Source organism: Hyperolius riggenbachi, chromosome 5 (genome assembly GCF_040937935.1).
Source record: "Hyperolius riggenbachi isolate aHypRig1 chromosome 5, aHypRig1.pri, whole genome shotgun sequence".
NCBI classification, from domain to species: domain Eukaryota; kingdom Metazoa; phylum Chordata; class Amphibia; order Anura; family Hyperoliidae; genus Hyperolius; species Hyperolius riggenbachi.
In genome coordinates, this window is record NC_090650.1 from 404,423,083 (window position 1) to 404,438,866 (window position 15,784).

Here is a 15,784-nt window from a genome sequence, read left to right on the forward strand (position 1 = left end):
TAAAGGTACTTTATTGATACAATGTTAAAATATCACCAAAGAGAGAAAAAACGTGAATTGAATAAGGGACAGGGAGAGATAATTAATCATATTTTGTGAAAGAACCACAGCTCTTCAAGTGCCACACTGTTTTTGCATCCCTTAGTGATGATCATAATCATTGCGTACATTTTTGCAATTACGCCTATACATAATTACGATTTGCAAACTAAATTGATTTTGCATCTTTAAAATCGATTTTCTCAAAAACTACAATGGCCTCAATTCACTAAGATCATGCTTGAGATAATAAGGCAAGAGTAAACTTGCCACGGCACAGTAAGAGAGTTATCTTATCTCTTCATTCCTTAAGTTACCTCCTCTGTAGTTAAATTACCTCCTCTGTAGTTATTTTCCCATGCAGTTAATTAACAGCCTATCTAAAATTCTGGAGCTATTTTAAGGATTGAAGAGTTAACTTAAAGACAGAAGCGTTAACTTTAGGTTTGCCTGGGGTAAAATGTTTCCTGACCACTACATTCCTTATCACCATGGTGATAACTATAGAAACTTTATTAAAGACAGGAGATAAGCTTAGTGAATTGAGGCCAATGTCTTTTTGAAAAATTATTTTTGTGACTTGTACCCAATATTCTCCTTAACATATCTATCAATTTTGGTAGCAATCGCATGAATGGGGCTTTGCTATTAACTGGCAAACTCGGCACACAATTTTGCAAAATTGCATTAAATTATGTGGAAAATTACGCGAAATTATGAAATACTACTGTTACATACAAAATCAATTACGATTTTCCCTGAAATTTTGCATTACGATTACGATGCAAAAATGCGAATTTCGATGCGAAATTTTGCATATGCAAAATTTTGGCCCATCACAGGCATCCCTGTCTGTGTTATCTCTCCCTACAAGTACAAAACACACATGACTAATTTTACAATAAATTTACTGTACTTTTTGCCTTGCTTTCCCCATTACTGCATCTCTTCTTTACGTTGACATCCTAATGTTTCCTGGAAACTCAGAGTTCCTCTACTATTTATGGGCAGCTTCAAGGTGCGGCATCTAGCCAAGACAAGGTTCAGTGTGTTTGCTGGAACAGGGGTGTGTGGGGTTTTGTATGTTTTGTCACAGACCAAGAAAACTGTACGTGTTGTTTGGCCACCAGTGAATTGGGCGCGGGGTGAGCCGAATGACGGCTCTCCCTGCTGCCGCTAAACTCTCCGGCGGCATTAAATACTATTCCCCTCCGAGTTGCTACAATCACTGGATCCCTGAATTACTCTAGTGTGGGGTGTGCATCATAGCACTAGTGTTTTGACAGAGCCCAGCTTTGGTGCACGGCACTGAGCGCCAAAGATACCTGCTTTGTAAGAAAAGGTGGTAACTGGAAATTTGCTGCCGGAGTTATTGATGGACCTGTAATTCCACAGCCTTCAGCTCTAGCTGTTCTTGTTACAATTTGACTATATATATATATATATATATATATATATATATATATATACATACATATATATATATATATATATATATATATATATATATATATATATATATATATATATATATATATATATTACCTACATACTCAACATCTCTGCTGCTTCTCCTGTTTTATATATACCCTACTATTAAACATGTTAATAAGCGACGTGGATCCAGTCGGATCCCTGCTGGCAGTCTGCCCAAACAATTCCGGGTGGAAATACTGTCGGAATTTCACAAGTGGTAATTATAGATAATTACTAATGTTACACGCCACATGATTTGGGCCCGTTACCTCTGTAAATAGTGTACATGAAAACTGTATGGCTATGCTGATTGAATTCATTAGCATACATTTTAGGTAATTCCAGACTTCAGATGTTTATTTACAGCAGTTTGGCTTCAATTTCCATCCTTTTTATCTTCTAGCATAACATCATATTACGAGAGTGGGAGTAGACACTGATGTCTTTTACGAGACGTAAGCTTCAGTCTTGGCAGATATTTCATAAGGAATGCCTATAACGTCTTACAGCTCCACACAAGCAGACGACCTTCTGAGTAATTAATTTTACCATATTAGTTAAGGTTTCATTTAGGGGTGCTGCAAGACCTTGACTAAGAGGTTCAAGAATCTCCTTTCAACCACATCTTGTTAGTAATACAGTATATGTAACCATTAAACATGAGGTATGAAGCTTATCTAAGCCTTCAAAGATCTATTTTCTTCATAAAAAGGCCACATCTACCCTCTTACTAATGTTGTACTTTACTTTCGCATAATCATAATTTTGAATCAAAATTCGCAATTATGATGCCAAATCATCAAGTAAAATATCTGGCAAAACCGTCATTAATTTTTCCCAGAACCAGAATTACGTTCTATAATTTCACAAGTATGCGTAATTACTCGGCAATGCAAAATTTGGTTCTTTGGGAACAAGTAGAAAACATGTTTTTTGGGGGGGGGGGGTTTCGAACAGACCTTATAGTTTTTAAGAAAGTTGAATTAATAAAATTTAATTACATTTTTTTTACGAGACCTTGGTAAAAACAGGTTGCAAGAGGTTCAGAAGTGCTCATGTTTGCTACACAGCAATTACAGTTAAGGCACCTGTTTTTTCACTGACCTGAGGAAGTGGTCAAGCACCCTCAAAAGGTGTTGCCAATTTTTTAATAGACTGGTCCAAATTTTACAAGAGTCTCTGTTTATAAGATCAACAGCTTTGTTTGCTTGTCTTTTATGCATTGGGCGCCTCCACCGCTGTCTTAAGTGTCTCATCATACCTCTTTAAAGGTGATAGTTTTTTAGATTGTCTTAAAGAACATTCAGAGTGTGACCGCCCAGTTCCTGTCACAGACCTGGAAAACCGAGCAGAGACGGTTAATTTACCGCCTGCTCTGACAGTAGTTGCAAGGATTTGTAATCTATCTTTGTGAGTGTATACATCTTTAGCGTGTTGCTTTTCCAAATCTGACACAATACTGCACCATTGGGCTGTTGGTCTCCTTTTATGTTTTAGATGAGCCTGGGTTACAATCACAAGAATAATCAACATAAGCTAAGTAATAAAGGAGTCTGGAAAAAAGGGAATTTCCTCTTGTAGAACATCTGTAAGATTACAGATATACTTTACTACTACTTAATTACATCAGTAAAATATTGGTAGCCTTTGCCGATATTTTACTATGATATAACCTAACCCTATTCTCAAAAAATAATAATAATAATAATCTGAACATTTGTATAGCGCTTTTCTCCTGCCGGACTCAAAGCGCTCAAGAGCTGCAACCACTGGGACGCGCTCAAGAGGCCACCCTGCAGTGTTAGGGAGTCTTGCCTTGAACTCCTTACTGAATAGGTACTGACTCTAGCCAGGATTTGAACCCTGGTCTCCCATGTCAAAGGTGGTGCCCTTAACCAGTACTCTAGAACCCTCCCTCTACTGATACCTAACCCTTAAAAATCAGGTGGCGCCCCGTGTCACCTAAACTTAACCTATGCCCCCCGCTTTGTAATGCTGCAATTTGCATAGTGAGAAGACTCCAATTTTATCGGATGCCTACATTTGCCTGAATTTACCTTAACCACTTGAGGACCCACCCTTTACCCCCCCTTAAGGACCAGCGCTGTTTGTTTGGATCTGTGCTGGGTGGGCTCTGCAGCCCCCAGCACAGATCCGCGGCCACACAGAGCGATCAGATCGCCCCCCTTTTTTCCCCCCTATGGGGATGATGTGCAGGGGGGGTCTGATCGCTCCTACTTGCAGGCATTTTGCGGGGGGGGGCACCTCAAAGCCCCCCCCGCGGCGACATTCTCCCCCCTCCCTCTCCTACCTGCTCCCCCGGGAGATCTGGGCTGCACAGGACGCTATCCGTCCTGTGCAGCCAGTGACAGGCTGTCTTCTGTCACATGGCGGCGATCCCCGGCCGCTGATTGGCCGGGGATCGCCGATCTGCCTTACGGCGCTGCTGCGCAGCAGCGCCGTACAAATGTAAACAAAGCGGATTATTTCCGCTTGTGTTTACATTTAGCTTGCGAGCCGCCATCGGCGGCCCGCAGGCTATTCACGGAGCCCCCCGCCGTGATTTGACAGGAAGCAGCCGCTCGCACGAGCGGCTGCTTCCTGATTAATCAGCCTGCAGCTGGCGACGCAGTACTGCGTCGCTGGTCCTGCAGCTGCCACTTTGCCGACGCACGGTATAAGCGTGCGGTCGGCAAGTGGTTAATTGCAGCAAATCCTAATTTTTAGAATGGATGCTTATGGCGGCACTTTTTCCAAGTCAGCTCCTGTGCCTATTTTTCTGGCTTTGGCCTGCCATATTTAAATCTATATTAACTATGCTTAAGACATTTCAGTCAAAAAAAAAAACTTGTTTAGGATTCATAATAGTTTAGGATCATTGTGGAAAAGGCTAAGACATGGATGAGGGCCTCCTTGCTATCGTTATACTGTGGGAGTTTTCCTCCACTTGTTCGTAGAACATGACGTTAGATGTGAATGATTCTCTCTCTCCGATCAGAACACAGATAGCAATAAAAATGGAATACACCTGTTTCTAACTCAAGCAGCAATGAGGTAAGAAAAAGCCCCTAAAGCTAGCCAAAAGACTAAACTTTGGGTACATGTCTTCCTGAAAGCTTGTACATCTAAGAGAGGAAACAAAACTAACTAAACCAAAACTAATAGGAAAATGTTATGTTGGATCTGTCGTCAGTCATTCAGATAAAAATAATGGCTGTGGAACTAGCTTAAAAGGAATATAAGCCACAGGAGGCCATTAGCTATAGCCTGGTGCAACCAGTTTCACCCTCATTAAAGTTGTGCAGAGTAACCCCTCCCATGAACTCCCAAGGGATTAATAGATCCGAGGGTCAATTAATTGATCTATTAGTCCTGCGGGAGTCCAGGGAAAAAGAACGGAGGAGAGGGGGGATTACAACATGAATGAGTGTAACATGCTTTGTGCAGCATTATACACAGTTTCTGTGAAGTGGTTTGTAATGGTGGTTGACTAATGACCCCCTGCAAAACACGTTAGTTGAGGTATTCTGCTGTTTATGCCTGGGTAACTAAATTAAATACTTCTATAAAGTTAATCTTGCAAGGTTGAGTTTGTCAGTAGTTGTCTCTCTACTTTTTTATTCAGAACTTAAAAAAGAAGGAGCCTGAAGCCTCTTAGTGGTTTGTGGTTTGCATGCAGGTCTGGATTTACATCACAGGAGCCTATAGGCACAGATGTCCTGGCACTGTAGACTATACCCTCCATGATTCTACAAACCTTCGCTGAACTGCAACACAAGCTTGCTGCCTGTTCCATCTGTCACTTCTCCCTTACTTTCCTTGCCTATCATATGGAGCTACAGATGCCCCTTAGTATTAGGTAACCAGAAGTACCTTCAATATTAAGTTGCCCCCGATTGAAGGGAGACCTTGTCAGTGGAATGCCGAGAGCAGGGTGAGTAACCTCTCATTTACACTCCACTAAGGACTTTGCATAGGGAAGGAGGGAGAGAGGCACTCAAGGAGCAGAATTAGCCACCTTTTTATCATCAGTGCCTGTAGGCACATGCCTACCGTGCTTTATGGCAAATTCGTCCCTGCCTGCAGGAACGCTCACACATTATTCCATATGGAGGTGATGTACTATATGCTGTTTTTGGTATTAGTGTGTGACATCCGATGGAAAGTAGGCATATATTTGACTGATACAGTGGAAATTGGTGGTAGAAGCTGGGGATTAGGGATGAGTAATGAAATACAAATAAAGTTGATACAGATTGATGCAAATGTATGTAGCTTGAAAACGGATGAATCAAATCCCACCTCAGCAGGATTTGATTGGTCCATTTTCAAGCTGCATACATTTACGTAAAACATTTTGCATAAATCTGCATCAACTCAGCAATAATTTGCACCATCCCTAGTATACAGAAGTTTGCCCTTCAGATAAGGAATGAAGTATGCTTGGTGTTCCACCACACAGAGCAGATAGCTGGTTTTAGCAATCTTACTGCTGATTGTTAGGCTAGACTAGAAGTCTTGCAATGCGTCCAATAGGACACATGCAAGACATTTGGAACACATAGAAGACAGCGGACATATGGGTAAGTAACCCCCTCTCTCCCAGCCGCAGAGCTGAGGCAATTAAGCCTCATTTTAATCACGAATTTGAGTAGTGAACTACTCGTGAGCACATCCCTGGAGGATACATACATAGACATATAACTGTGGCAGGGATTAAATAGTGAATCCCTCTGAGGGACAGTTAAGTGACAAGACAATATACTCTGTAAAGCTCTGCGGAAGATCTTGGTGCTATATAAATACTAGATAGTAGTAATAATAATAATAATAATAAGGTGGTGAGGTAGCATATGGGAGACTATTAGGAAATCAAGAGCGAATTGGAAATTTTTGGTCAGTTTACATGAAGTGGGAGGCAGCTATAAGTATACCGAGATAACAATATTCACAACATTTTTCAACAATAAAAGTTGCCCTGACATCCATTACCCAGTTTTTCAGGCACTAGAATAGTAGCACTGAGTGGATATGTATGCATCATTCAATGCAGGAGCGTAATTACAAGAGAGAAGCCCCTACGACTTCAGGGATGTCCAAAGCTGAAAGAGGGCCCCAACTACTACTCCACCTCCACCATAAAGGGTTCCAGGCTCCAGATCAGGTGTTTTGTGGCTACACTTGCTATGGGTGTGAAGAAGATCACGATGGCCACACTTGTTTTATGACCCTTGCGAGATGGGCCCCCTGGCTGTGAAGGTCACCAGTGGTAGGCAAGGGAACAGGTGTGAGCATTTGGGGGCCCCATCATCAAAGTTTTACACCCCTGATTCAATGCTGAGTTTTCATCCTCCTCCCATTAAGCAATGGTGAAAGTAGCTTACCTATGTATCGTATCCTGAAACCCTTCTTGTTGGTTCCATGATCCGCTGACCACCTTAAGAAAACTTCATGCCCGCTGCTGGTAACGTTGAATGTAGAAGAATAATCCCCACTTAAGGAAATCAGCAGTGGGTAGTGGCTGTTTGGTCCTGTTCCGAATAAAAATTTGCCGATTAGCATATGCAAGAAACGTTCCCAGCCAAGACAAGTGCATTATACGAGATGTCATTAACAGAACAAAGGCATTGAATTAGACTCAAGTGCGTAATGTTCCATTACCGTCAAAGGCTTCCAGCACGTCAAACTCCTTTTCAGTATGGAAAAATTCAAAGATTAAGGTTATATTGTATCCCTTCTCCACACTAATGCTCCAGGCGCACATCTGAAGATTGGGGTAGCTGTCAGGAAAGCCGGGACTTAGGATGATACCTGTCGAGTCCAGGCGCATCTCATTGGCTGGGCACAGCACTGGAAAGGACAAAGAACATACAGGCTTCATAAAGAAAAGGCGTTATCTCACCTTGCAGCTGTTCACACACTTCTTCTAGAAATTAAATTAATGTGAGGCGTTCTTATAGGCGATCAACTTGCAGAGGGAGCCCTAGTATAAATTATTATTACCATATGCGCATGCAGAAAAATTGAAATAAAGCCATTTTCACTACAGCTGACTGGGAGATGGAGGAATCTGATAAAGGTACATTAATTTGTTTATTTTTTTACTCTCAATATCATCAACATATCACACTACACATTGGGCCATGTGCAATTCACTTTTTCACCTGAGTTTTCTCCTAGGAGATAATTTTTCATCTTCACATTAAAATACATTTTCAGCACTTTTCAACTACAAAAATAAAAAAAAGTTAATGACTGTAAGGACTATCAAAATTATTTTGAGCATTTTCTTGCTTTCTGATGGCTTAAAATGCATTTTATTGACAAATTTAAAAATATCACACAGGAGAAAACGCTGGAGAAAAAAATGAATTGCATATAGGCCATTATGGGGTTCAAAATACCAAAGTGGTGATTTTCTTTTTGTAGGGTTTGTTCAAGTGCAAAAAAATGCAGTCTTGTAGAGATCCTCATTGTCTGACCCCATTCTTTACACTGATTGGGTCATGCCCATAGATGCACACAGTCAATATGGAATTGCACTGCCACACCCAGACTAGTGGCAATGGCAGGCATTGCTTTCTTTGCAATGTTTGATGTTCCTACTTCTGTGCAATGTTCTGTACTCCGATACCAATATCAACAAGCCCTAAATTCTGCCTCTTTCACACTTCTTGCTTTCCATTGCAATGGGATTATTCTTCAATTGCACCTTAATGGTTACAAAAAGGGGCGCCGCACCTTAATGGTGTGGCAGGAGCATACTATGAGGCTTACATTACCAAGAAAGTAAGGCTCCTTTCACGCTTACGCCAAGATCGGCGCATAGTAACACAGATAGCTCTATCTGCTAGCTTTCCAGCGGGGACCTCAGGCAACACCGCTACTGCACACGTCCCCTGGCCTCCTCTTTAGGCAGGGACTCTCCGCTCCAGCCACCCCACCACTGCTGCCAGGACGCTGCAGCCGACCACCAGGTGAGAGCTCTGCTCGCTGGGCCCATATTCCAGGCGTTGATGCTGCATTGCACTGCTAAGGATAGGACTGTATTGCACTGCCATGGGGTCAGGCTGTACTGCACTGCACACACGATGGACTGTATTGCACTGTACTGCTCATGAAATGGACCGTATTGCACTGCATATATGATGGACTGTTTTGCACTGCTCAGGTGATGGTCTGTATTGCACTGCTTATGTGTGGGACTGTATTGCACTGCTTATGTGTGGGACTGTATTGCACTGCTTATGTGTGGGACTGTATTGCACTGCTTATGTGTGGGACTGTATTGCACTGCTCATGTGTGGGACTGTATTGCACTGCTCATGTGATGGCCTGTATTGCACTGCTCATGTGACGGCCTGCATTGCGCCGCACACGTGAGGGACCGTACTGCACGGCACAGGTGATGGACTGTATCGCACGGCACAGGTGATGGACTGTATCGCACGGCGCAGGTGATGGACTGTATCGCACGGCACATGTGATGGACTGTACTGCACTGCACATGTGATGGACTATACTGCACTGCACACGGGATGGACTGTATTGCACTGCACACGGGATGGACTGTATTGCACTGCACACGGGATGGACTGTATTGCACTGCACATGGGATGGACAGTATTGCACTGCACACGGGATGGACTGTATTGCACTGCACACGGGATGGACTGTATTGCACTGCACATGGGATGAACTGTATTGCACTGCACATGTGATGGTTTATATGGCAGCACACAAGGGATGGCTGTCTTGTGCGACTCACAGGAGGGACTGTATTGAACTACTACTTGCTGAACAATTATTGCACGAGGCCGCAGCGACCGCGAGGCACCCATGCCTCCCATGCCTCTCAACCCACACGCATCACCTACACCATGCCCCCTCAACTCACACGCACCACCTACACCAGATCACAGCTCCTAAAATGGGAGCCTAGCACAGCCCTGCACCCAGAGGACAGGCCACTGTTTGACTCTGTCTGGAGCCACATCCAAAAAAATCACTGCTCCTGGGTCAGGGCCCCGCTGGGGCCAGCGACGGAGAGGCTGTCGTGCCGGCGCCCATGCGAGACTGAGAAGGAAAGGACTGCGATCAGCCATCCCCGCTGTCCTCCTGGCAAATGTCTGCTCTCTCTCAAACAAGTTGGACGAACTGCGGCTCCTCAGCAACAAGAGGGAACTTCACAGCAACACCCCAGTTCTCTGCTTCACAGAATCATGGCTCCACGACAACATCCCTGATAGTGCCCTCCATCTTCCTGGCTTAAGCATCATCCGGGCAGACCGGGACAGCGCGCTCTCTGGGAAAAGCAAAGGGGGTGGCATCTGCTTCTACATCAGCTCCGCCTGGTGCCCCAACACCTCGGTTCTTGGCAAGAGATGCTCCCCAGATCTGGAACTCCTTCTGGTTAACTGCAGACCTGTATACTCACAGAAGGAATTTTCCTCCTATGTCCTTGTTGGGGTGTACATTCCTCCTGACGCTGATGTCAAAACGGCTCTGCGCGTGCTCAGCGACACCATCACACAGTGGGAGTCGTCCCTTCCGGACTCGTTATTCATTTTCTTAGGGGACTTCAACAAGGCCAACCTACGACATGAACTTCCGCGCTACCACCAGCACATCACCTGCCCCACCAGGAACGCCAACACTCTGGACCACTGCTATACGGTCCTGAAAGATGCCTACAAGGCAACCCCGCGAGCTGCACTGGGCTCATCGGACCACTGCATCATTCACCTAATACCCACCTACAGGAGACGCCTGGAAACCGCAAAACCAGTCCTAAGATCCAGCAAAGTCTGGTCGGAGGAGGCTAAACAACAACTTCAAGCCTGCTTCGACTGCACGGACTGGAAGGCTCTGGAAACACCGAACCTAGATGAGTGGGCAGACATTGTATCCTCGTACATCAGCTTTTGCGAGGAGCAGTGTGTACCAACAAAAACCCGCAAACACTACCCGAACGACAAACCTTGTTTCTCCAATAAACTTCGGCATCTGCGCAGAAGCAAGGAACTGGCGTTCAAGTCTGGCAACCAGGAGGAGTATAGGAGGGCAAAAAACATCCTAAACAAGGAACTGAGGGCCGCCAAAAAGAACTACGCTGTAAAACTGGAACAGAACCTCTCCTCAAGGGACAAACGATCTGTCTGGAAGGGACTCAAGGCTGCCACGAACTACAAGCCCCCTCCGCAGCATGCAACTCCCAGCATCGAGCTTGCTGAGAACCTCAGTGAGTTCTATTGCAGATTTGAGAATCCAGCAAGGTCCCCAGAGCCTCCGGCCACCCCCTCTGACTTAGAACCCCCACATCCATGCCCACCCCCCCTAGAGGTGTATGAGGAAGACGTCAGGAAACTCCTGTCAGGGATTAATGCAAGGAAAGCCTCAGGCCCAGATGGAGTGTCACAAGCTTGTCTGAAAACCTGCGCACAGCAGCTTGCTCCTATTCTCTCATCCATCTTCACCAAATCCATCCAGGAAGGCAGGGTCCCTGCTTGCTTCAAGAGGTCCACAATCATCCCGGTCCCCAAAAAACATGGTGTTTCAGACCTCAACAATTTCAGGCCGGTGGCTCTCACATCGGCCATCATGAAATCCTTTGAAAGCCTGGTTTTGCCTTCCCTCAAGCAATCAACCGAGTCCCTGCTGGACCCATTTCAGTTTGCATATAGAGCAAACAGGTCCACCGACGACGCCATAAACATCTGCCTGGAGGTTGTAAATGAACACCTGGACAGACCTGACTCATACGCCAGGATCCTTCTACTTGACTTTAGCTCGGCGTTTAACACCATCAGCCCCCAGATACTTCAAGAAAATCTTGCTGCCCTTGGGGTCCACCCCACCATCCGCCTCTGGATCACAGACTTCCTAAGCAATAGATCCCAGGCCGTCAAGCTAGACACTATCATCTCCCAACCAAGGACCACCAACACAGGGGCCCCCCAAGGATGCGTACTGTCGCCGTTCCTATTCTCCCTATACACTAACAATTGCAGGTCCACCGCGGACTCCGTCAAAGTCCTCAAGTTCGCTGACGACACCACCATCGTTGGCCTCATCTCTGGGAATGATGAGCAGGAGTATCGCCACCAGATCGACAGAATTTGCCACTGGTGTAGGGAGAACGGGCTGGTCCTCAACACTACAAAAACAGTTGAGATGATTGTCGATTTTAGGAAACGTGCTACCACTCCACCCCCGATCAGCATTGACGGCACGACAGTTGAGAACGTCCCCTGGGCACGCCTCCTTGGCACGACAATCTCTAAGGACCTGACTTGGAAGGCCAACACTACCTAAACCCAGAAAAAAGCCCAGCAGAGGCTATTTTTCCTACGCCAACTAAAGAAGTTCGGTATGGCCCGTGAGCTCCTGACGAGCTTCTACACTGCCACAATTGAATCTGTCCTCTGCTCCTCCATCCTGGTCTGGTATGCTGGCTCCTCCGCCAGCGACAGACACAAACTGCAGAGGGTCATGAGATCATCAGAGAGAATCATCGGGGAACCACTCCCCTCTCTTGACCAAATTTTCAACTCCAGACTGCGCTCCAGAGCTCAAAAAATCGCTAATGACCCGTCCCACCCCGGTTTCTGCTTTTTTAGTAGGCTCCCCTTAGGCCGGAGATTCCGATCCATCTACTCCAGGACTACAAGGCACAGGAACAGTTTCTTCCCCTCAGCCGTAAACTATCTTAACTATCTGAACTCTTAGAACTCTCCTCATGCAAACACGACAAGTCTGGTAGCACCTAGGCTGACTGCACACTTCATATATACGTGTTCAAATGTGTTCAAATGTGTCCAATGCTGTAACTGTATCTATATATATAATAGAGTAAGTGCCTCAACCTTCGAGCAAGAAGAAGAAGTACTTTGCATGAGAAAATGTATGCGTGCTCAATCACCAAGTTTTAGGCTTGTTTTCCACGGACTGTTGAGCTGTGTGCTCAGCAAGCAGTTACCAGGCAGCAGTAAGCAGTTACCAGGCAGCAGCAAGCAGTTACCAGGCAGCAGCAAGCAGTTACCAGGCAGCAGCAAGCAGTTACCAGGCAGCAGCAAGCAGTTACCAGGCAGCAGCAAGCAGTTACCAGGCAGCAGCAAGCAGTTACCAGGCAGCAGCAAGCAGTTACCAGGCAGCAGCAAGCAGTTACCAGGCAGCAGTGAGCAGATACCAGGCAGCAACAAGCAGTTTCCAGGCAGCAGCAAGCTGTTACCAGGCAGTAGTGAGCAGTTGTAAGAGTTTGAGAGGCATGTTACTGTCTATCAACTGTCCGTGGAAAAGAGGCCTACCCTAGCAAGTCTGACTTTGCAAATCTGGCCTAATTGGCTATTCATGAGGCAATGCTCATGCAAATATGCATTTGCTTTTGCATGCCAAACTATGCAGGATCAAAAAACCAATACTGCAAAGCGGTCGCCCTGCTACATGCCAGTGATGAGCGAAAATGCAAAAATTTGTTTCGATAAATTTTTACCGAATTTTCGCCTAATTTCGTTTTGACAGGCAAATTTTCCATCTAATTTTTTCACGTTAATTTTCGCCTAAGGCCAGTCATTTTCGCATTACTTGCGTATGATTGCGGACATTTTCCACATAAGGGCATTAGCGCCCGCATTCAGAGAAGTTTCTTGCGCATTATTGCGGGCAATTTTCGGTATAAACGTCCACATAGATTGAATTTCCATGCGAATTATTGTGGACATTTTTCCGCATAAGGGCATAAGCATCCGCATACAATGAATTTTCGATGCTGGTTGAAAACGCAAATATTTCTGAAGATTTTCGTGAAAATTCGCCAAAAAACGAAAACGGGATTTTCGAGGCGAAAATTCGCAAGCACTAGCCAGGAGCGCCACGGGGAGGATTCCCAATGCCCCCCTTTAATACAACCGGGGGGACCACAGGGTCCCAGGCTCTCTCACTGCCTGGGAACCACAGCGACACCCCGGAGGGGGAGGCGCAGGCAACCCCCCCCCCCAAGCGTGCCCTGCGTCGGGGAGAGCCGTCCACACCCACCTCCCAATATTAAAAACAGGCACTTACCTTAACGTCCATTGCGTTCTGCTACATGCGCATTAACTTGGGGGCACCACATGAGAAAGGAGTGAAGCATGGGTCACCCCGAGCTTTAGAGCTCAGGGCTGGCTCACATACAGCACTCCAGAGGGGGGGGGGGGAGGACAGGTGCAAACAACTCACTCCAGGGCTCACACCACCGGAGCAAGCCATCCACCACCTGCCTCCAAAGGATACAAACTGCAAAAAATGCTTTCCATGAGAAAAATTAATGCGCATGTAGCAGAACGCAATTGACGTTACGGTAAGTGCCTGTTTTTAATATTGGGAGGTGGGTGCAGACGGCTCTCCCTGGCGCTGGCCACGCTTGGGGGGGTCGCCTGTGGCACCTAGCCTCCCCCTCCGGGGTGCCGCTGTGGTTCCCGCGGTCCCTCCGGTTGTATAAAAAGGGGGCATGGGGAATCCTCCCTGTGGCGCTCCTGGATAGTGCTAATGTAGCATGTAGCAGTGTTCCTTGCGAATTTTCGCCTAAGTCATTTTCACATCGAAAATCCTGTTTTCGTTTTTTGGCGAATTTTCACGAAAATCTTCAGAAATATTTGTGTTTTTGACCAGCATCGAAAATTCATTGTATGCGGATGCTTATGCCCTTATGCGGAAAAATGTCCACAATAATCCGCATGGAAATATAGACTATGAATGTATTTTGTAGGTACTGATCTTTTGCAGGAACGGATCTTTTGCAGATAATGATCTTTTGAATGTGTACAGCAACTTTGTGTGCAGCATCTTGCAAATATTTCTATCTAATGGGGAGTGCAGCTCAATAGAATAGACTGTGTAGGTGTGGCTCTGATACTACATGGAAGGGGGTAAAATTGGTCTGTGATCTTTCATTTTTCCAAAGACTTTTATCTGATGTGTGTACCGACCTTTATTCTTCTTGCTTCAAGGTTGAGGCACGTACTCTATTAGATAGATAGAAGATGCGGCGTATGCTACGACGCGGGACGGCTAGTCCTTTATATTGTCTGTCTGCTTACATGTATGTATCGTTTGCCCTGCTCGTTCTCACACTAGCCCTGTACTTGCCAAACCCAATTCCGGGCACGGCCCAGTCGTGCTTGGCGAAATAAAAGATTCTGATTCTGATGAGGCTAGCACATTGCTTATAGTGCGGTACGGCCTATATCAGGGCAACGCAAGAGCAGGGGCATAACTGGGGGGGGGGGGAGGAGCAGCCCCTGTGACAGTAGTAAGGCCCAGAGGTGTGTGTCCTATATATCCTTGTGGACACACTTCTAAAAGAGAGAATCTCTTTCGTTGCTCACCCGACTGAAGCCTTTACATTGCAGAACACCACAAGCAATGTGATAGCCCCATAGGGTAGGCTGACCATATTTTGATTTCCAAAAAAGAGGACGATCACAACAGCATGTGGGCGTGGTCATGGGTGGGGCCAAATATACAAGACCTTAGCAGTTTGCTGTCCAACTTCGCGGGCATGGAGGGCAGTTTTTTTTCCAGACCACATGGTGGAGGGCCGACTGACCACAAAATGCAATCAGATTCGCAGAAGATTTCCCCACAAAATGCAATGAGATTGGCAACAGATTTCCCCACAAATGGAATCCGATTGGCAGCATATTTCTCTACAAATGCAATGAGATTGGCAACAGATTTCCCCACAAATGCAATAAGATTGGCAACAGATTTCCCCACAAATGCAATAAGATTGGCAGCAGATTTCCCCACAAATGCTATAAGATTGGCAGCAGATTTCCCCACAAATGCTATAAGATTGGCAGCAGATTTCCCCACAAATGCTATAAGATTGGCAGCAGATTTCCCCACAAATGCTATAAGATTGGCAGCAGATTTCCCCACAAATGCAATAAGATTGGCAGCAAATTTCCTCACAAATGCTATAAGATTGGCAGCAGATTTCCCCACAAATGCTATAAGATTGGCAGCAGATTTCCCCACAAATGCAATAAGATTGGCAGCAGATTTCCCCACAAATGCAATAAGATTGGCAGCAGATTTCCCCACAAATGCTATAAGATTGGCAGCAGATTTCCCCACTAATGCAATGAGAATTGCTCCCACAGGCCACACAGCACCAGCGTGACAGATCTTATCTGGGGTTTCTTCCTGCTCTTTGCAGCCTATGTGTCCCTCACCTCAGCCCTGCTCCCAGGAGTTATCCTGGGGTCCCCTCCATAGCAGCCGGGGA

General features: G+C 45.7%; 1 protein-coding gene across 1 annotated transcript in view; it reads right to left on the minus strand.

Annotated features, from left to right (window-relative positions):
- CSMD3 (CUB and Sushi multiple domains 3) overlaps positions 1-15,784 on the minus strand; it is a 1,539,978-nt gene that overhangs the window by 173,026 nt on the left and 1,351,168 nt on the right. Inside the window, exons 49-50 of the mRNA XM_068237930.1 lie at positions 7,177-7,365; positions 6,900-7,046 (exon numbers count right to left, since the gene is read on the minus strand). Of these exons, the coding sequence (XP_068094031.1) occupies positions 6,900-7,046; positions 7,177-7,365 (336 nt within the window). The remainder of the gene's footprint in view (positions 1-6,899; positions 7,047-7,176; positions 7,366-15,784) is intronic.